The sequence below is a fragment of the Notolepis coatsorum genome (assembly GCF_963971535.1).
Source record: "Notolepis coatsorum genome assembly, chromosome: 17".
NCBI lineage: Eukaryota > Metazoa > Chordata > Actinopteri > Aulopiformes > Paralepididae > Notolepis > Notolepis coatsorum.
In genome coordinates, this window is record NC_140181.1 from 1,040,257 (window position 1) to 1,063,314 (window position 23,058).

Below are 23,058 nucleotides of genomic sequence, written 5' to 3' on the forward strand. Positions count from 1 at the left end.
GAGAGGCAGACCGGAGGAGATGGCAGCTGTGCGAGAGGCCGGAGATGACCACCGCAGCACCGCAAATCATCGACAGCAGCCAGGCACCGCAGGCACCGCAGATCATAGGCACCGCAGATCATATGCACCGCAGATCGTCTACGACACGCAGTTCATCCACGACGAGAACGGGGGAAGCGGCCGCAGGAGAGACACTGAGCTGAGTTGGAGTGACGGTGGGCCGGCCGGCGAGAGGTGGAGGGGACAGTCCAGAGACACTGGGAAGGCAGCGGACCAAGGGAGACACGTTTGTCTAGGGGACCCGCACCTGGAACGGGGACCAGCCGCAGGAAGAGGCCCTTGCCCTCTAGAAGACGGGGCCGACCCAGGTGGGCGGTGCACTGTAACAGAGGGAAGGTAGCGCCCTGATGGACGTTGTGTGTGCCTGAGTAAGGGGGGTCCAACGGGGTTACGTGTATCTTCTGTTAAGTTGCAAGTCTGTGTTTCTCTCTTTCTCTCTCTCTCTCTCTCCCGCTCCCCCCCCCCCTCCCTCTATATCTCTCTTTGCTCTCCTGGTGTTGTAATCCCGTCTGGTATTGGATGTGATGCATGTAATGAGGTGACGATCGACGGGTACAGATCCATCAATGAAATGTTGTGTTTGACGTATATATTTAACGTCAAAAAGGGGGAATTGATAGATTTAATTCATTGATGTCTAGTAATATTTGATGTCTAATATCTTATATCTGCTTGTGCAGGCTGCACCCTGCTCTCTGTCTCTGCCTTCTCCCCCCTGCATGTGGCGTGACCTGATGACCTCTGGCTGTAGGCTCTTTCCACACACAGGGCCCCCTGTACATCTCACGCACACGCACACACACTCACGTGCACACGCACACACACTCACGTATACACACGCGCACACCTCTCCCCCACCCAGCTGTCCGCCCATGAGTTATGGAGATGTTGTTCTCGAGACTAGGGGCCTCTCCCTGAGTTCATCTGGAACCAATTAGCCCCCTTCTGAACAAGCACACACACAGCCTAGCACACACACACACACCACACACACACCCATATTACACACACGGATACATATACACACATACACCCCTCCTCCTCCTCTGTATAAATTACATGTTCTGCCCTTCTTCTACTGGTGGTGATTAGCGGAGCCCGTGCGGGCTGCAGGAGTGGTTTTATTCTTCTCTGTGAATAAAAGCTCCGTTTGAAATACTCCGTGTTCCGCTTCGTCTTTCGGTCGACTGGTCCACACCCATATCAATTAAGAATTCACGAGAAATCCCTAACACAAGAGTAATAATTATTTGTATTTTCAGGCTGTATCGGCGCCTATACAGTCTGAAAATACAAATAATTATTACCCTCGTGTTCATCACATACCGCAATATACTGAGCACTGAGCACACATTAGGAACAAATGTAACGTTAGCGCCCACCACATCAAGTACGTCTACACAACATATAAGAGTTGTTTGTAGGTCGGAAATGATGGAATAGATTTACCAAACAGAAAAGGTGTTTAACCTGCTCATACCTTTATTAAAAGCGTGGGGCAGGAGCAGCACGGATAACTTGGTTCTGCATGTATCGTGCTTCCATTCAAACAGACGGCAACACACGTGATGTCAAGTCTCACTCGCGTGAGACTTCCTCTCTAGATACTCTACCTGGCCAGGGTACTCCTGGGTCCTAGTGCCCCCCCATATGTCATGCACATGTATATTATATGTTAATAAAATTGCATTTATCTTTAGTCCTAATTCTGTCACTGTTTGATGTCACAAAGAAGGGTGTATCCGAAAGCTGTCTACAACATTTGTAACATGTGATGAAAAAGTAAACAAATAATTAACTGTATTAGACATTTGTTAATGATGAATAGGCTTCACTTCAGATTAGGGCACACAATAGCATCTGCAAATGATTTATAGATGTTTTATGAATGTCTTAACAAATCATTTGTTGAACATGAAAAATAAAGAGATACAGTATAGTCGTTTTTTCATATACATTTTTCAAAGCATCTACAAATGTGTTACTACACATTAAACAACATTATTACATGGCGTTTTAACATTAGCCGAAATGCTTGATTGTGATTGGTCAATAGCCCCCGACAGCGCTGAATAATTTTTCGATAACCACCGGTGATTATTGTTTTTCGCAGCTGTTCGCAATCAAGCCCCACTGACACACACTGTTTCAGTGCAGCCAATCAGACACACCTGCCGGGCTGCCCGCGATAATAATAATCACTTTATTTGGGCTGACAGAGCCACAGAACAACTGCGATTTGTCAAATGAATTAGGTATATTGTTAGTAAGTTAGCCATGTAATAAGCGGGATAATGTATAGCTATACTCGATCATCATCGCAAAATAATTGACCTTCACTGACGTTTAAAACACCTCGCCGAGGCGGCTCGGTATTTTAAACTCTGTGTCGGTCAATTATTATTCCCTTACTTATTTAATGATGAACAAATCAAGTACAAACAATGTTGATAATGAGTTATAGATAATGTAGAACTAATCTGTAAATGTTATACAAATATAGTTATAAATGATTTAATATTCATTTATGAATGTATATAAATGGTTTGTTCATGATTAGTTCATCATCTACAAATACCTTATAAATGTATTATAACAGGGTGTTATTATAAAGTGCTACCTTTATCTGATATGTGTTTTCTGTTATCTGATATAATTGATCTGTTATCTGTTATCTGTTATCTGATATAATTTATCTGATATGTGTTTTCTGTTATCTGATATTTGTTATCTGTTATCTGTTATCTGATATGTGTTTTCTGTTATCTGATATTTGTTATCTGTTTTCTGTTATCTGATATGTGTTTTCTGTTTTCTGTTATCTGATATTTGTTATCTGTTATCTGTTATCTGTTATCTGATATGTGTTTTCTGTTATCTGATATAATTTATCTGTTTTCTGTTATCTGATATCTGTTATCTGTTATCTGATATAATTGATCTGTTATCTGTTATCTGCTATCTGTTATCTGATATCTGCTATCTGATATCTGATATAATTGATCTGTTATCTGCTATCTGTTATCTGTTATCTGATATAATTGATCTGTTATCTGCTATCTGTTATCTGATATAATTGATCTGTTATCTGCTATCTGTTATCTGTTATCTGATATAATTGATCTGTTATCTGCTATCTGTTATCTGATATAATTGATCTGTTATCTGTTATCTGTTATCAGATATAATTTATCTGTTCTCTGTTATCTGATATCTGTTATCTGTTATCTGATATAATTGATCTGTTGTCTGTTATCTGCTATCTGTTATCTGATATCTGCTATCTGATATCTGATATAATTGATCTGTTATCTGCTATCTGTTATCTGTTATCTGATATAATTGATCTGTTATCTGCTATCTGTTATCGGATATAATTTATCTGTTATCTGCTATCTGTTATCTGTTATCTGATATAATTGATCTGTTATCTGCTATCTGTTATCTGTTATCTGATATAATTGATCTGTTATCTGCTATCTGTTATCGGATATAATTTATCTGTTATCTGCTATCAGTTATCTGTTATCTGATATAATTGATCTGTTATCTGCTATCTGTTATCTGATATAATTGATCTGTTATCTGTTATCTGTTATCTGTTATCTGATATAATTTATCTGTTCTCTGTTATCTGATATCTGTTATCTGATATAATTGATCTGTTATCTGTTATCTGATATAATTGATCTGTTATCTGTTATCTGATATCTGATATCTCCAACTGTACTTTCTCAGTCCTTGCCCCACAATGGTGGAATGAACTGCCCACCACACTTATGACAGCTGAAACCCGTCCATTTTTTCACCGTTGACTAAAGACTCCCTCAACCCTTATCTGAAAAAAGATTTTAATTATAATTTTAAAATAAAAAAATGTCTAACCCTAACTAACCTTACTGTCATGCACTTGTCCTAATATACTAACCTACACTGTAGCACTCAACACTCTGATGAACATTGTTACTCAGCTGATAGAGTTGTGCCCTTCCTGATGACTTGTCATACAGAACTTGTAAGTCGCTTTGGATAGAAGCGTTCAGCTAAATGACTAAATGTAATGTAATATAATGTACTGACTGTGTGCTGCTGACACCACCAAGAAAGGAGAGGTCCAACCTAGACAATACTGTCGTAAAGTAACACTGTTATTATTATCTGTGGGACCCATTTTCACGTGTTTGCTCAAAGAGAAATTAGGCAATGCATATTGTTTTTTGTACGTAAAACTCATTGGCCGTGGCTCATTTTCTGTGAAGTGAATGTAAAAGAACATTTCCATTGAATGTACTGTACACCCCCCTACACTTATATATTACATCAGTGGTATTTGGGTAAATGTGGAAATTGTAGGTGAAAACAAGTAAATATGGTAAACACTTACTAAATGGTTCACTATGTACCTTCACTGTCTGCCTCTACCTTTTTCATTTACATGTTTCAAGATAAACATGATTTATTCCATTCATGTCTTGATTATAATGAGTTTTCCCCCCCCCTTTACAAATCATGAAAAAACAAATAGGACCAAATGTGATATAGCAGAGGTAAATGGCAAATAATAACCATACTGTATATGTCTCGATTGCTTGTAACTGAGATAAAGTTAACATCTGTTAAGTATGTTTACATAAATTATTATGGCTTTATTGTTTTAAAATCCCAATAATGCTGTGCAGACCTGCGAACATTGGGTGAGAAACAAAAAGGTCAACACCACACAAGGGTTAAAGGTCAACACCACACAAGGGTTAAAGGTCAACACCACACAAGGGTTAAAGGTCAACACCACACGAGGGTTAAAGGTCAACACCACACGAGGGTTAAAGGTCAACACCACACAAGGGTTAGTAGAGATAGTAGAGATAGAGGAGGTTACCCTGCAGTTCTGCTCCCAGAAGGACTTTGGCACAAACTGGACTGGAAGATGAGTCTTGATGATGCGAGGAGAGGTGGGTAGATTATCTGCCAAATCTTTTCCTTAGAAGAGTGGAAATGGAATTACAATGAAAATGATTTAACCAGAACTGGTCACATTTCACAGCCTTCAGGAGGTATTGGTGGCCCTGGCACCCTGTACTGTAGGTAAATATGAACAAAAACAGCTGTGAAAAAGTGTCATATTTTCATATTATTTGCCTAAGTAAATGGAAGATTGCTCCACTTCTACCAGGTCAATTAGCATGTTCTTGGTATCTAGGAACATCTATGGACCTCAGGGAATGTATTGTAGGTACTATTGTGTCTGTTACTATGCTTGAGTAAATTGTAATGAACCAAAGGAGAATATAGATTATTATTATAATTGTAATCATAATTTGATGGTGAACACCATGCTAACATAATAATTGCCACTGAGCTCATTCAGCACCTTCTTTTTTGTGATAACATTTTCATTGAACACCTTCTTGAGATCAAGTGTAAAAGAAATCTAAGCAAATGAATAAATGGCAGATGATTTCCAAGGGGTTTTGTAGATACAGTACTGAATTGTGTGTGCCATCCGGACACATGCAATTTGAAATATGAATATAGAATATAGAATATCAGGCCTATAAATGACCTTATTATGGCCAGATGTAAGTCATACATCTATGGATCGGGCCAAATCTCCTCTTTTCAATTGCAGAGTTAAATCTGGATTTAGTACCACAAGGCACAAGGTGCCCGTTACAGGGCAGCACAATGTGCCCGTTACAGGGCAGCACAAGGTGCACGTTACAGGGCAGCCCAAGGTGCCCGTCACAGGGCAGCACAAGGTGCCCGTTACAGGGCAGCACAAGGTGCCCGTTACAGGGCAGCAAAAGACAGTGAAGGAAATATACTGTAAGTGTGAGCTGGGTAGTGTAGTTTTATGAAATGTCTATGTCCATTGAAAGCCGTGGGTCTCCTCTATCTCTACAACGACTTCATTTCCTCGCATCGAAATCATCCGGTTTCCGATTGAATGCGCCGAGATATTTATAAACTCATATTTCGCTAATTACACTTAAAATCATTGGTAAACAAACGTAGTGCTGAAAATATACACTTTGACTGCTGTTTTGATAGGGTTAGGGTATTTACTCTTGGCTACATTTGAAAAAGAAACACAACCTTAATTAACCCCTTAAGCCTGAGCAGTCCTGAACCGGTACGAAATTAATATCACGTCATAAATAGATCAATACAATAATAATAATAATAATAATAATAGATCAAATTTCTATAGCGCCTTTCATGAAACCCAATGTTGCTTTACAATCACAACAAAAAATTGGGCTAGGGAAGTAGGGGAAAAGGGGGGGATGAGAGCAGGTAAGGGATAATAAACCTACTGTAATCTAAACTAAACTAACTGATGGGGAAAGCCTTGGTGAAGAGGTGTGTTTTGAGAGCAGTTTTGAAGGTGTCCAGGGTCGGGCGTTGCTGATTTCAGGGGGGAGAGAGTTCCAGAGGGTAGGGGACGCCACGCTGAAGGCTCTGTCCACGAAAGTCTGCAACCTGGTGTGAGGGATGGAGAGGAGACCCAGATCAGAGGATCGTAGGTTCCGGGATGGAGTGTGCTGGTGGAGGAGATCAGACAGGTATCGGGGGGCGAGGGGATAATACAGTCTGTATTAATTAATGTTGCCTTTCTTTTTTAAATGTAGCCAAGAGTAAAGACCCTTTTCTTGAACTGAAGTCTTGTAGTCATACAGGTCCAAAGTTTATAAAAATCCCAAGGAAAATTTGTGTTTTACAAAGGTTTTTGTAATGTGTGTACACATAATTCAGCGTGATTATCCAAAATGGCTGTCCGCTTCCATTCATTCAGATGTGCAAGTCAAAACAACGAGCTTGTTGGTCTTCTTCTGCCCCCTTCTCGTGGCAGTCAACGCTCGTCTGGGATCGCTTTCGGAGCAGACACTCCTTGGCTACAACGGTGGTCAATAATCTTCTCCATCAGCGGTGACGGGTCAGTTCAGAACCGTCAGTCACTTGTCGGAATGTCTTGTCAAATGACGTTCACCGGATATTTCGTCTTGTAACGTGAGACCCGAAGCATGCAATAGGTCGAGTGTGGTGACGATCGAAAGGCGGCAAAGTGAAACTTCAGAATGTTACTTTTCAAAAGAGACCAGACTCATGCATGTTCTATAAGTATAAAGTATAATAAATAAATGACTTTGGGTATGCAATCATCAGGCATTTTATGCAAAATGTGGGGTATCCATAAGAGGTTAAACCTTTTTTATTTTTCCTTTTGTTGTGAAGCACCTTGAGATCTCATTAAGTTTAAAGTGTGCTATATAAATGAAATGTATTATTATTATTATTATTATTATTAACATAAAAGTGTTACCTGAGCTGGGAGGCGCAGTGATCTCCAGGAAGGGAACTCTCATGTGAAGAGGAAGCTCTGGAGATGTCTGACCAAAATGCAGAAGGTCTAGAATGTACGACACCCATGTGGTTCCTGAGAGATTTCAAGTATGTTATTCCATAGATTTAACATATAGATAGATAGAATAGTTTATTGATTTAGAATGGAATAACACATACAGTATACATTTGAACACAAGATGAACAGGTATACATATCACCATTTACCAATAGGATTCAAATAAACACAATAAAGCCATAGGCTTGTTTCCATTGCGGTCCTTCATCATTGTTGTCCGTGGATTCATATAAACTTCCACCAGGTGGTAGCAGCACATTTCTCTCTCTCTCTCTCTCTCTCTCTCTCTCTCTCTCTCTCTCTCTCTCTCTCTCTCTCTCTCTCTCTCTCTCTCTCTCTCTCTCTCTCTCTCTCTCTCTCTCTCTCTCTCTCTCTCTCTCTCTCTCTCTCTCTCTCTCTCTCTCTCTCTCTCTCTCTCTCTCTCTCTCTCTCTCTCTCTCTCTCTCTCTCTCTCTCTCTCTCTCTCAGAGCAAACATGTCTACAATATTTAACAAATGCAAACTATTATACTAGTACACACTCAAACTATTGCACTGTTACACTATTACACATTATTACACTATTACTTTTGGTGGAAATTGGATGACTATGCTTGCACCTCATGGTACCAAAGCACCTCAAAGGCGCTAAAAACTAAATTACAAACATCTCAAAACAAACTGGTCAGACTACTACTTGACCTGACTCCTAGAACCCACCTCACCCCTGCCCACTTTGACAACCTAGGATGGCTTAGAGTAGACGACAGAGTACAGCAACTTGCAATGGGCCTGGTCTACAAGATACACTATACGACCAAGGTACCCATGTACATGTCAAAATACTTCCCAAAGGTCAGTGAATACCACGATCACAACACCAGAGGGAGCTCTACAAATCATGTTAAACCCAGATTCGGCTCAAACAAGGGACTAAACACGTTTCGCAATTATGCCACATCAATGTGGAACGCCCTACCTAAAGCTGTAAAGGAATGTGAATCACTACCCACCTTCAAAAACACTCTCAAAAAACACCTACGGGAGACTGCAATTCGAAACTGGCCCCTGTAAATGTCCTAACACAACCCCCTCCAATGTACAGTAAATTACCAAGTATGGTCTTGTCAAGAATCCAATGTACAGTTTTGCTTGTTCAGTTGTACAGTGTCCCCCACCCACCCCTCCTACCCAACCTCCCCCCACCCACCCACCCAACCACATCCAATGTACAGTCCCCCCCCCCCCCCCCCCCCCCCACCTACCCAACCTCCTCCAATGTACAGTTTCTACGTCAAATGTATATACTCTCTTTTCTGGACTCTTTTCGTATCACAAACAGTACTGTATTTGCAAATCTGGTATGTCATAAATGTATAGATGTAGCAGTACTGTCTATCTGTATGTCATGTATGTCATGACATGTTATGATGAATTGAAAATGGGGGACCCTGATGTAAACAAGACAAAAGTCTTTCTCTGGTCTGCATCCCCTTAACAATTTTATGTATTGAGCTGTACTGTACTGTACCCATTCTGCAATCTGTTAATAAAGTTTTCAATCAATCAATCAGGAGATACACTAATTAGAGTAGTGATCATTTGGCCAGATGGTGGCGCCAAAGGAAAGGTTATTTTTTTAACAAGGTTTTTTTATTGAAGATTGGTTTTTACAGGCGGTCCCACATGGGCCAAAAGAAAAGAAAAATTAAATAAGGCCCTCCCCCCTCCCCTCCCCCCACCCCTATACCAGACAAAATCATTCTAAAATACATACATCTCTTGCATTCTGTAGATAGAGAAGAGGAATATTAAGAGCATAATAGAAAACAAAAATAAAACAATAACAAGCTGAGAGACCAGGGCCCCGTTCCCCGTACCTGGCTAACTGAGTTAGCCGGATAATATCCAGCATAGCCTGACTTAAGCCAGACCTTTCCATTCCCCGACGCTCGATTGTCTAAATCACTATGACAACAGATCAAAAATTTTAGCCTGGTCGAGAGCAGGGTTAAGTTCAGTTAGCTGGATGAACCATGGCCACGCCCCCGCAAAGAAATGCCAGCTCGCTTCCTGAAATGATTCTCACAGTCTAGAGCTGCATTATACCATTCTGAATTATGTTCTTGTGCTTCGTTTGAAATGTAAAATAATATGTCTGCAGTAACGCTGATAATAAATCATATTCAGCCTATGAATTTACTATGTCCTATATAATGCACGTCATATTTATACGGATACGGCGCTCGCGAGTCGCGACACACACAGTTATTTTAATAACGGACTAAACGGATCATTGCAAATGTGAATCCCGCTGGGATATTTTTAATGAATGAAACCTATCGGGTGTTTGGCTCTGATTAGTTTAATATTCTTCGCTGTGTATTTGCTTAACGGAGCACCCGGATGCGTTTCATTCAAGCTGAAGCGTCTATGCGCGGATTGTGGATATGAATTATGAGGAATCTGAATCTGTGGAATATTTAATTGTATCACTGTGATAGTGTCACACGTTATTGTGATATTGTAACTGGGATTAAAATATATGAGGAGATGCGCTGTTTGATGGATTTGATGACGTGACGTGACTTGATAAATTGAATGAGCCTTTGACGTTTTTGATGAATGAATTCGAGAAAATGCATTTATCTTTTCAAGCACTGTTATCTGATGATGAACATGAGGTGTCACTGGTATAAACCAAATGGTAATCAATTCAATGCATGTATGGATTAGGTCCGAAACAGATTAAAACCTGATTAATAGTGTAACTGCAAGCCTCCCTCCAAGCCTCTCTTTGGAAACCATGTATTTATATAGTACATAATATTAATACCTAAGCACATACAGATATCCTCATGATATAATTCGTATCAATTAGATATACTATTTGGGCTTGTTTTTATCGTTATTCTGAAAGAGCTGAACTAATTATTTTCGCTAGCAAGATCTCATTTGATTATTCATTCCATAAGCCTATACTGCCAGCAGGTACGTTTAAAGAAATATAATCTGATTGATTGGGGTAATGAGGGATTTAAAATTAGCCTATAGATTATGCATTTAACTTGTCGGCGAGGCTATGAGCCGTACTGCATTGTACCCATTCTGCAATCTGTTAATAAAGTTTTAAATCAATCAATCAATCAATGCCGTTAGAAAATCAGGATTTCTGCTATCGACACTTGCTGTCTTGTCAGCTGAGGCGGGAGCGCGCAATTATCCTGGGTCTCAAGTCTGGTTCAAATGAACGAGACTGAATCCACCTTCGAGGAACAGGAAAATCCCGGATTCAAACATCGGGTTAATTGAATCTGGATAATGGGACTCTTGATCGACTTAGTTGAACCAGGTACGGGGAATAGGGCCCAGGAAGGCCAGTCAGATCGCCTCTGTCACATCCCAAATATTGTGGAATTTTTCGGTACAACCTCTGATAGTATACCTGATCTTCTCCAGTTTAATATGATACATGACCTCTCTCATCCAGTGGCCGTAGACAGGTGAACCTGGGTCCTTCCATTTGAACAGTATCAGCCTTCTGGCCAAAAGTGAACAGAAGGCCAGCATTCTAGATTCCCACCATCTAAAGTGGATGTCCTTTGGGGCCACTCCGAATAATGCAATATATGGTGATGGCTCCACTTCCTTTCCAAATATCTTAGAGAAGGTGTCAAAGATGGTCTGCCAATAGGTGTGCAACTTTGGGCACGTCCAGAACATGTGGAGCAGAGTGGCTGGAGCCTGTCTGCAGCGGTCGGGATATATTTTAGAGAGCCTGTCTTTAGACCAATGCAGTCGGTGTACAATTTTAAATTGGATAACCGCATGTTTAAGGCAAATGGAAGCGGAGAAAATCCCCTGTATTATTTTGTCCCATGTGTCCTCTGCGATTGGTTCACCTAAGTCAGTCTCCCATCTGCCCCTGAGGAGATCTAAAGGTGTCGAGTTGCTTCTATTAAGTAGTTAATAAATTCTGCTTATAGCCTGTTTCTGGATCAGTTTACAGTTCAAGATTGAGTCTAAAAGGGAGGCAGGAGGACACACTGGGTAGCAGTCCGAGTTCGAAGTTACGAAGCTCCGGAGTTGCAAGTATCTATAGAAGTGTGACCTAGGGATCTTGTATTTCTGTACTAGCTGTTCAAAGGAGGCAAAGTTGCCGTCTATATAGAGGTCAGACAGCGTACTCACTCCACTCCCAACCCAACTGTCAAAGGCCCTATCCATCGTTGATGGGACAAACATGTGATTTCTTGTGATCGGAGCATCCAGTGATAGTTCCCTGAGGGAAAAGGTTCTTCTAAATTGGTTCCACACTTTTATCGAATGGATGACAACTGGGTTCGAAGTAAAGCTAGATATGGGCTGTGTGAACGGGAGCTTAGCACATAACAAGGCAGATAGGGAGGTGGATTTAACCGATGCTCTCTCCAGCACTGTCCACCAGGGGGCTGTGTCCTCGCCCTTTACCCAGTATAGTAACGATCTTATGTTTGCTGCCCAGTAGTAGTAAATAAAGTTTGGAAGCGCCATCCCACCCATCACGCGGGGTCTCTGCAGCATAGATCTTTTGATCCGGGGTGGTTTTTTGTTCCAGATAAAGGAAGATATCTGGTTGTTTATCTTGGAGAAGAATGTTTTGTCAGAAAGACTGGAAGACTCTGAAACACATATAGAAATTTCTGCAATACATTCATCTTTATTGTGTTGATTCTCCCACCCAGGGATAGCGACAGGGGGTCCCAACGTTCAATATCTCTCGCCAGACCAGACAGTAAAGGTTGATAGTTAGCCATATATAGGTCCTTATGTTCATGCGTGATCCATATCCCGAGGTACTTGAACTTTTTAGGGCACATTTTTAACGGGAATGTGCTCAGAGGTACCCGATCCGCCGAGGTGCCGACAAGCATCAGTTCGCTTTTTTGAATGTTGATTTTGTATCCGGATATTTTGCCGCAGTCCGCATGTAGGGTCATCAACGAGGAAGACTCGTTTGGGGTTGTGATATATACAACAACATGTTGTCCGCGTAGAGCGAGACTTTATGCTCCGAGCCCGCACGCATGATCCCTTTTATACCGGTGTTCTGCCTCAGAGCCAGCGCAAGGGGCTCCATTGCGATCGCGAAAAGGAGTGGAGATAAAGGACATCCCTGTCTCGTACCCCTATGGAGTTCAAAGTAGGTGGATAGATTGTTTCTTGGTGCGAACGGCAGCCATCGGAGACGTATATAGAATTTTAATCCAAGCTATGAGCTTGGGGCCAAACCCAAACCTCTCCAGAGCGTGGAAAAGATAGTCCCACTCCACCCGATCAAACGCTTTTTCCGCATCAAGGGAGAGGACCACCTCAGGCGTACCGGGTGGAGAGGGGCTATACAGGATATTTAGGAGGCGTCTGCTATTAAAGAAAGAGTACCAATTCCTGATGAAGCCTGTTTGGTCCGGCGAAATAATTGAGGGGAGAACCCCCTCCAGACGACGGGCCAGAACTTGTAGAAGTCTGTAGGGTAGCCGTCTGGCCCCGGGGACTTGCCACTCTGCATAGATCTAATCGCTGACGTAATCTCCGCAACCGTAAGTTCCTCCTCCAGATCTCTCTGGGTCGACTGTCGGGATGCGGAGGGTCCTATAGAAATCGTCTAGCGTGGAGGGCCCCACTTGCGAGTCCGAGGTGTATAACGATTGGTAGAAAGTTTTAAAGCTTTCATACATTTTAAGGTTGTCAGTGGCTTTTGAGCCCCGCTCGTCGTTGATAGTGGGGATGGACTGGTTGGCAGTTCTTTGTCGCAGTTGATGGGCAAGTATCCGTCCGGCCTTCTCCCCATGTTCATAGTACCCCTGTCGCGTTTTAGTAATGAGGTACTCAGCCTGTCGTGTTGACAGGAGGTCAAACTCAGTTTGCAACGAAATACGTTTTTTCAACGTGTCCGCTGATGGCGAGTGGCTATGTAGTCTATCTAGCTCCAAAATCTCGTCCGTCAGTTGCTTAAGGCGTGCTGTGTTTATCTTCTTTTGGTTGGCGCAATATGAAATCACCTGTCCCCTTAAGTACGCCTTCAGTGATTCCCAAATGGTTAAAGAGGACATTCCCGGAGTCTTATTAATGTCGACAAATAATGTAATTTCCGAGGTGATGAAGTTTGTGAAGGCTTCCTCCAACAGGAGCAACGGGTTGAGTCTCCACTGGCGGTGGCCGAGCCGTGTATTCGGCATACTCATTTTCATAACTAAGGGACCATGGTCCGAGATAACTATCGCTCCGTATTCGCATTTGGTTACGAGGGGAAGGAGTCTCTTATCCAGGAGAAAGCTGTCTATGCGCGAGAAGGTATTATGGACCGGAGTAGGATTATGAAACCGCCACACATCAGCTACCCCATATGATTTAAGAAAGCGCCGGGTTGCGCGGGCCGAGCTAGACTGGGGGGCCTTCCTGGACGAGCTACGGTCCAGCCCCAGGGAGAGTGCACAATTCATGTCGCCGCCAAGGATGAGATGGTGCGAGGTCATATCCGGTAGGCGAGAAAAAAGGCTGGTGAAGAACGAAGGGTTGTCCCAGTTTGGCGCGTAGATATTAGCCAGAATGACCGGGAATTAATGCAGTTTCCCCACCACTATAATATAGCGCACTTGACATAGTAAATGGCGTGTTTTTATCTATCAAAATGGCTGCTCCTCTGGCCCTTGTGTGGAAGTTGGAGTGATACATCTGTCCCACCCGCGTGTTGCTTTTTAACAGCGGAGCAGTGCAAGAATGTGACAATTTGACCATGTGGCCGCGGCAACGCGGGAGAGCGGCAGTGCGGAAATAGGCTGTCTCTAAGACAAACTCTAACCTTAACCAGCTCCTTAACAGCGCCTAAACTTAACCGTTCTAACCTTAACCAACTCCGAAACAATGCCTAACCTTAACCTTAAGCTTAACCATGCCTAACCTTAACCTTAACCATAGAAAGAATATTGCCATTCTCTAAGACAAACTCTAACCTTAACCAGCTCCTTAACAGCGCCTAAACTTAACCGTTCTAACCTTAACCAACTCCGAATCAATGCCTAACCTTAACCTTAACCTTAACCATGCCTAACCTTAACCGGCGAAAGAATACACGTTAAAAAAAAAAATTCATGGGATTCGAACTCGTCAACAACGGACCGCAGGACCGCAGGACCGCTGCGCTGCCAGGTGAGCTGAGCACCGAATGAAAATCATGGCGGATTAGGGCGGTTACATAATTCCGCAAGCTCTGCCGCTCCGCTCCGCGCGCTCTGCGGTTGCCGCGCCTGCCGCGGGGCATGTCGCAGCCAATCAGGGAAAACGCGGAAGCAACGGCAGCACTGCTCCGCTGTTATTAAGCAATAGGCGTCCCACCCACCCCCCCCTCAGTCGAGCACGGTCCGCAGTTTTTAAATGCGTCTCTTGTAAAAACGCTATGTCTACATTGAGTTGTTTTAAATGTGTAAGTACCTTCTTACGCTTTACTGGGTGGTTGAGTGATTTAACATTCCAACTCACGAAATTGACAGAGCACCCTTCCAGCCCCATGGTATCACCCGTGTCGATCATAGTAGATGAGAGAGGCCATGCATCTGGAACCTAGAGAGAGCTCAGCACAGCTGCAGGTGAAAAACAAAACAGACATCTGATCAATTAAGCATGTTGAATGTACAAGTCTGGTTACCCCCTGACACCCATAAAAGCAAGGTGTCCTAAGTACCCTTCAGAAACAAATCCACACATAATGTGCTTGTGTTGGAGGTTCTCTATCTATAGAGCCTGCCGCTCAGACCCCCGTTGAGCCTCTTAGGAGAGAGAAAAATAAAAAAAAATTAAAATAATAATAAAGGGAAATAAAATAAAAGTAAAGTAGAAAAATCTTTACTCAGATCTTGGTATTATATAGAATCTTCCACTGTCTAGTGGAATGCACCCAACCGGGTAAAATTATATAGGTGGCGACGGTAAACCTCAAGCATAACCGTATATTAGCAATATCACATTAAGCATTAAGCAGGTCCCGAAGTAAGGCAGAACAACCTCTTCCCTAGCAGGGGCGATCAGCGTGCCCCGCTAGACACAAAAATCAAAAACAAAAGGGTGCCTGGTTGTGTGATATAGAGTAAGTTGGAAGAGGTGTGTGAGTGTGCATGCGTCAACATGTTTATACACGGGTGTGTGTCTGGGCGCATGCCCTTCCGTGTTCGTGCAGTTGTATGCACGTGAACCTATGTGTGCGTGTGCATGGTGTACGCGTATGGGTGTGTAGGTGTGAGTGTGTGGGTCCATGCCCCCGTATCTGTATAATGTGTAATCGTGTATGTGTGTCTACATTAGTGTCTGTGTATGCGCATAATATGCGCCTACGTGTGTGTGGTACGTCTAGAACCTATAGATAGTGCATCCATTAGGTGTGCGAGCACGTGCGTCATCGTAGGTGTGAGCGTGTGTGTACATATTTATATGTCTGTATGTGTATACACATATTGTCCTATTGGGGCCAAAATTATACACTGTTCACATCACCTGTACATCATAAGTAGAGGGCAATGAATTTGCTGGAGATTGGTGAGTCCCTTAGCTTGATATATGGTATCCAGTGGCGTCCTCTCAATGCTAGGCAGATGATGCTACACATAGATGATCACACAGTAGACATTACAGTAGCCTCTATACATATATTGTCCTGTTGAAGTTAATATGATACATTGTTCACATGACCCGCTATCATAAGCAGCACGTACACACCGATACATCTCTCTTTCTATGTGGTCTGTTGATATAGGATCAGAGATTTGCTGGGTGTTAAGTCTGTTGTATAGCTTAATAACAACCAGTGGTAAATTCTTGAAACTGAGTAGGTGGATCATTACACTAGATTGTTAATTAGCAGATTTTACAGTGGCCTTTTAGCAAGCAGTAACCCGTTGGGGACAAGATGGCATTCACAACATCTGTACGGTACAGATATAACACACAAATATCCGAGTATCTCCCATTTCTGATCGAAAAAGTTTATAGTGATGTGCAGAGCAAACAGCATCTCAAGAATCCTTTATTCTTCTTTTCTAAAGAATGCTAGAATTGTGTGTGCCAAAGGTAGCCTACCCGACCGCACCCGCTGCTGCGTGTACAATGTTCTTTCTGACTCATTGCCTCACTTGCATCGATGAACTCTTTATCTTTATCTTTTTGAAAATGGCGCCGCAACGAGACTGTGCTTTCTTTTGTTAATTTGTATAGTATTAAGAGTTTTATTTGCACCTACTGTTGGTGCATTATATGTGTATGACCGTCAGTCAATCATTGACATTGGATTAAAGAAAATTTACCGATTGGATTGCTCTCTGGATCGGATTGCTGAACAACAACAATGGCCAGCGGAGATCCTTTGTTGTGGCCGTGGCCAAAGCCAGGAGACGCCGCGACGACGAGGGAAGAGAGCCGGGGTCCGGAACAGACTGAGGTCCAAACGACACAGAACCACATTGCCCAGCATATTGTTGGCCAATGTGCAATCGATAGGAAATAAACGACATCAGAGCACGGATCCAATTCCAGAGGGACATTCGGGATTGTAACGTCCTCTGTTTCACAGAAACTTGGCTGAGTCCAGATGTCCCGAATCACGCAATAGAACCGGCAGACCACTTCTTCGTTCTCCGCAAGGACCGGACGGCAGAAGAGTCACTAAAGAAGAAAGGAGGCGGCATTGCCTTCATGATAAACAAGGAGTGGTGCGATTTAGGCAACGCAAAGGAACTGTCTAACCACTGCTCCCCAGACCTGGAGTTTATCACGATAAAATGTCGACCCTTCTTCCTCCCAAGAGAGTTAACGTCCATCATCCTCATCGGAGTGTACATTCCACCACACGCGAACACTGGGGTCGCACTTTCAAAACTTCACGACGAGGTAAACAAACAACAGATAGCTAGCGTTGACGCTGCCATTGTGGTTCTGGGTGATTTCAACAGCGCGCGTCTTAAAAAGGTGTTGCCGAATTTCTATCAGCATGTGACCTGGCCCACCAGAGGCGAGAACATATTAGACCATGTATACTCGCAATTTAAGAATGGGTATAAGTCACAGGCTCTTAGTCCATTCGGTAAGTCCGATCACGCCGCCATATTCCTTTTGCCAAAGTATAAACAAAGTCTCAAGCGAACGCCGGTGGTCTCGTGAGAGGTTAAGCGTTGGACCGTGACGTCAGAGGAGTCACTCCAGGCTGCACTTGAATGCACAGACGTGTATTCCGTGATAACACAGCCAATATTAACGAATACACTGAAACGGTGCTTGACTATGTCTGTACTCTGGTAGAAGAAACAATCCCCTCCACCACAATTAAAATCTACCCAAATCAAAAGCCCTGTGTAGACAAATCCGTCCGTGAGGCTCTGAAAGTGCGCACATCAGCATACAACACCGGGCTGGAGAACAGGCTGACTCTAGAGGCATGTGGCAGGGCCTCAGAACAATGACAGATTACAAAGGCACCTCCCTCAAACTGAACAGTGACATCTCCTTAGCAAATGATCTCAATTCCTTCTATGCGAGGTTTGAGGCTGTGAATAAAAACACCAGCCTACAAACCACGGCAATGGGGGGGGGGGGTCTGCTGATGGAGACTCAGTGTTCAGGGTAACAGAGCATGAGGTGAGACGGATCTTTAAAAAAGTGAATATCAGGAAGGCAGCAGGACCGGACGGCATCCCCGGCCGCGTCCTAAGTCTGTGCCGACCAACTGGCCCCGGTATTCACTGACATCTTCAACCTGTCCTTGGAACAGGCTGTCATCCCCACCTGTCTGAAGAAGTCCACCATCATCCCTGTACCCAAAAAATCTACGCCCGCTTGCCTCAACGACTACCGCCCTGTAGCCCTCACCTCCATAGCCATGCAGTGCTTTGAGAAGCTAGTGAAGGGCTACATCTGTTCCTCCCTCCCCATCAACCTGGACCCTCTGCAATTTGCATATCGCCCCAACAGGTCCACGGAGGACGCCATAGCCCATGTGCTGCACACAGCAGCATCACACCTGGACAAGAGGCAGGGGAACTATGTGAGAATGCTGTTCATCGACTACAGCTCAGCATTCAATACCATAGTCCCCTCCAAACTCATAGCCAAGCTCAGGGACCTGGGCTTGAACTATGACCTCTGCCAGTGGGTCTTGGACTTCCTGACGGGCAGACCCCAGGTGGTAAGAGCAGGCAACTGCACCTCCTCATCCATCACGCTCAACATAGGGGCCCCCCAGGGCTGTGTTCTGAGCCCCCTCCTCTACTCCCTGTACACACATGACTGCGTAGCACAGCGGAACAACAACACCATCATCAAATTTGCTGATGACACAGTAGTGGTGGGCCTAATCTCTGCCAACGACGAAAGGGCCTACCTGGAAGAGGTAGAGAACCTGTCACAGTGGTGTCAGGAGAACTGCCTCTCCCTGAACGTCAGCAAAACAAAAGAGATGATTGTGGACTTCAGGAGGTCGGGGGTCAAGGACTACAGCCCCCTCAGCATCGACGGGGCACCGGTTGAGAGAGTGAACAGTTTCAAGTACCTCGGAGCCCACATATCCGAGGATTTGACATGGACCACACACATTGACAGTGTTGTGAAGAAGGCACGACAACGCCTCTACTTCCTCAGGCGCCTAAGGAAGTTCCAAGTCAGTCAGAAGATCCTTAGGAACTTCTACTCATGTACAATAGAGAGCATCCTGACTGGCAACATCACCTCCTGGTTTGGGAATAGCACTGCACAAGACCGTAGCAGACTACAAAGAGTGACACGTTCAGCCGAACGCACAATTGGAGGGGGGCTTCCCACCCTCCAGAACATTTACAACAAGCGGTGCAAGGGGAAGGCTAAGAGAATTATTAAGGACTCGAGCCACCCGAACAACTGCCTCTTTGAACTGCTGCGGTCAGGCAAGCGATACCGGAGTCTTAAGGCGAGCACAGAAAGACTCAGAAGAAGCTTCTATCCCCAGGCCATCAGGCTGCTAAACGAACAATAAACACTATGCAACAACCATCAAATGCACACAGCACACACACCCACACGCACACACTCACTTTAAACAAACACCACACTGCAGCACCCACTCTCCACACTTTAGATCACACAAACACACTTTATATTTATTGATAAAGGATTTGCACTACAACTCGTACACCTACTGTAAATTGTACCTAAATTGCACCTCATCCTATTTCTGCCTTGCACTATATAGTATTGTATATTAGTACACTACACAGTATTGTATATTATATGGTAACTCAGTTACGTCTATTCTGCATCGAACATTGTACATATGTCTATACTGAACACTGTGACCTCATTTTTTTACTTCTAATTTACATGCTATACTATGTTATTTTATTTCATACTTATCTTGTCTTGCACAGTCTCTGGAGCGTAACAGTAAGAAGCATTTTGTATAAAAGTATTATGTACTTCTGTATGACAACTATTAAAGAAACTTGAAAAGAAACTTGAACTTGTGCGTGATGCGAAGTCAGGCTGGAAAAAGAATGCCGTACTGGGTGTCCTCACGACCGCGTAGTAGCTTCCTTACCTCCGTAAACGCAGCCCTGGCTTTCGCGACGCTTGTGGCATAGTCGGGGAAGATTGCAATAGCCATTCCGTTGATCTGTATTGGAGCCTGGGCGCGCGCCCGGCTCAAAACCTCGACACAGTCCTGGTAGTAGTGGAGTTTAGCCACGATAGCACAAGGCTTCCCGTCTGTCCTCTTCGGCCCCAGTGTTCTGTGCGAGCGGTCTACCAGCACTTCATTATCCATTTGTAGCACGTCTCTCAGTAGCTTTGAGACCGACGCAGTGGAACTCGAGCCATCCGTCTCAGCCACCCCAATTATCCTCACGTTGCACCTCCTCATTCTTCCTTCTATGTCCTCACACTTCCCTCTGAGACCCGCCACCTCTGATTTTAAGTCTTCGACTGTGGTTTGTAGCGTTACCACCTTGTCCGACCACCTCGAGAGACCACCCTCCACGTCTTTAACTGTAGCCTCCATTTTGTTCATATCCACGCGCAGTGCCGCTACACAGCTTCGCATTTCCTCATTCATCACTTTCAAATCATTTCTGATAAGGTCGAACTCTCTGGAAAGTGCACCTTTCAATTCCGATTGTATTCTCTCTGCGAGTTCCGATTTCAGCGCAAGGAGAATCTCCGCCTTTAAGGCTGTGGTATCCACGCCGGACATCTTTGAACCGGAACTGAAAGTCGAGGCTTTTTCAGACCTTCTTGGAGTCGAGACGTATTTGTATTTGCGTAGGTTTGATGCCATCTGTCCGTGTAAACAATGACCATTGGTTTGAACAAATGTACCCTGAGTAAGATTCACTAAGTTTTGTAAATCCGTAAGCTTATTAAATTAAGATAAAATAAAAATAAGTACAGGCTCGACCGGAGCTCGAACAAACAGCGTGCTACTCCATTGCTCGCCTAGCCACGCCCCCAAAGGAAAAGTTATTGATGACATCAACAGGATTCTGCCTCTTGGGGTCACGATTGTGCAACGCAAATTTTAAAAGATTCAGATGAAAGCTGTTAGGGATATACTAATGTGAAACACATGTGGCCTGATGGTAGCAGTAGAGGAAAGGTGATGGGATCAACTAAATCAATAGGCATTAGGGATGTCCCGATCGCATTTTTTTGCTCCCGATCCGATCCCGATCATGTGATTTTGAGTATCTGCCGATACCGATCTTTCCCGATCCGATCTTTCACATTAGTAACCAATTTGACGAATTTTTGTCAGAAACTGGCGAAACAAGACAAGCCCCTCTGTTGCCTGAACTTGCCTCAATAGCCCCAGTTTCAATCTGTTTGCGCATTAGTATACATTCACAGTGTAATGATTTGCTCCATTTTGGGCTGAAACGCAGACGAATAATCCTCACAAAGCGAATGTTGACGTTATCCAGGTGAACATTCTTCATTCAAGTGAGGCATTGCAATCAATAGGGCTGTCCCCGACTAAGGATTTGGATGGTCGACTATGATTGGCCAAAACTTGCCATTAGTCGACTAATTATTTTTAAATTTTTTAAGTATAATATAAAAAAATATATATATATTATAAAAAAGAAAAAAAATTATCATGCCATTTGGGCTGTGGGGGGTGCTTAATGTCTGAAGGAGTCGACTGAAGGCTTCTTGTCCTCTGCAAAAGCATGCAATTGGTCCACTGATGGATACATCTTGATATTTGTCTAGTCTAGTGTGTTCATTAGATGGGTGAAATCCTCTTTCAGTGCCTCTGTGCCTGTTTTCTTAGGCAGTTAGCCTCTGGTATGCGTGCCATTAGCGTTAGCCACGCTTCTAGGCCTCTTTTCTTTTGGGAAGAATGATAAAAAAATATATAAATTATAAATATTTTTATTTAAATTTTTTTTTACTAAGAAGTTGGCCAGTCGACTACGGCTCCTTTCGACCAATTAGTCGACTAATCGACTAATTGGGGTCAGCCCTATTACAGTTATACAGCTGTTTGGCAAAGCACCAGCACTGAGTCCCCCATTCCTTTGCTCGCTCTAGTCACATAACGTGTAATATTAGATTGGTCGTGTTGAACGCACCTCGCTCTAGTCACATAACGTGTAATATTAGATTGGTCGTGTTGAACGCACCTCGCTCTAGTCACATAACGTGATATATTAGATTGGTCGTGTTGAACGCACCTCGCTCTAGTCACATAGCGTGACGTATTAGATTGATCGTGTTGAACGCACCTCGCTCTAGTCACATAACGTGTAATATTAGATTGGTCGTGTTGAACGCACCTCGCTCTAGTCACATAACGTGATATATTAGATTGGTCGTGTTGAACGCACCTCGCTCTAGTCACATAACGTGACGTATTAGATTGGTCGTGTTGAACGCACCTCGCTCTAGTCACATAACGTGACGTATTAGATTGGTCGTGTTGAACGCACCTCGCTCTAGTCACATAACGTGACGTATTAGATTGCTCGTGTTGAACGCACCTCGCTCTAGTCACATAACGTGACGTATTAGATTGGTCGTGTTGAACGCACCTCGCTCTAGTCACATAACGTGACGTATTAGATTGGTCGTGTTGAACGCACCTCGCTCTAGTCACATAACGTGACGTATTAGATTGGTCGTGTTGAACGCACCTCGCTCTAGTCACATAACGTGACGTATTAGATTGGTCGTGTTGAACGCACCTCGCTCTAGTCACATAACGTGATATATTAGATTGGTCGTGTTGAACGCACCTCGCTCTAGTCACATAACGTGACGTATTAGATTGGTCGTGTTGAACGCACCTCGCTCTAGTCACATAACGTGACGTATTAGATTGGTCATGTTGAACGCACCTCGCTCTAGTCACATAACGTGACGTATTAGATTGGTCGTGTTGAACGCACCTCGCTCTAGTCACATAACGTGACGTATTAGATTGGTCGTGTTGAACGCACCTCGCTCTAGTCACATAACGTGACGTATTAGATTGGTCGTGTTGAACCACCTCGCTCTAGTCACATAGCGAGATTGGTCGTGTTGAACGCACCTCGCTCTAGTCACAT

General features: G+C 43.6%; 1 protein-coding gene across 2 annotated transcripts in view; it reads right to left on the reverse strand.

Moving 5' to 3' along the window:
- LOC311243515 (cytosolic sulfotransferase 3-like) overlaps positions 1-23,058 on the reverse strand; it is a 165,997-nt gene that overhangs the window by 93,110 nt on the left and 49,829 nt on the right. For both annotated transcript variants that reach the window (XM_084332761.1, XM_084332760.1), the window contains exons 3-4: positions 7,385-7,498; positions 4,940-5,040 (exon numbers count right to left, since the gene is read on the reverse strand). In XM_084332761.1, the coding sequence (XP_084188887.1) occupies positions 4,940-5,040; positions 7,385-7,498 (215 nt within the window). The remainder of the gene's footprint in view (positions 1-4,939; positions 5,041-7,384; positions 7,499-23,058) is intronic.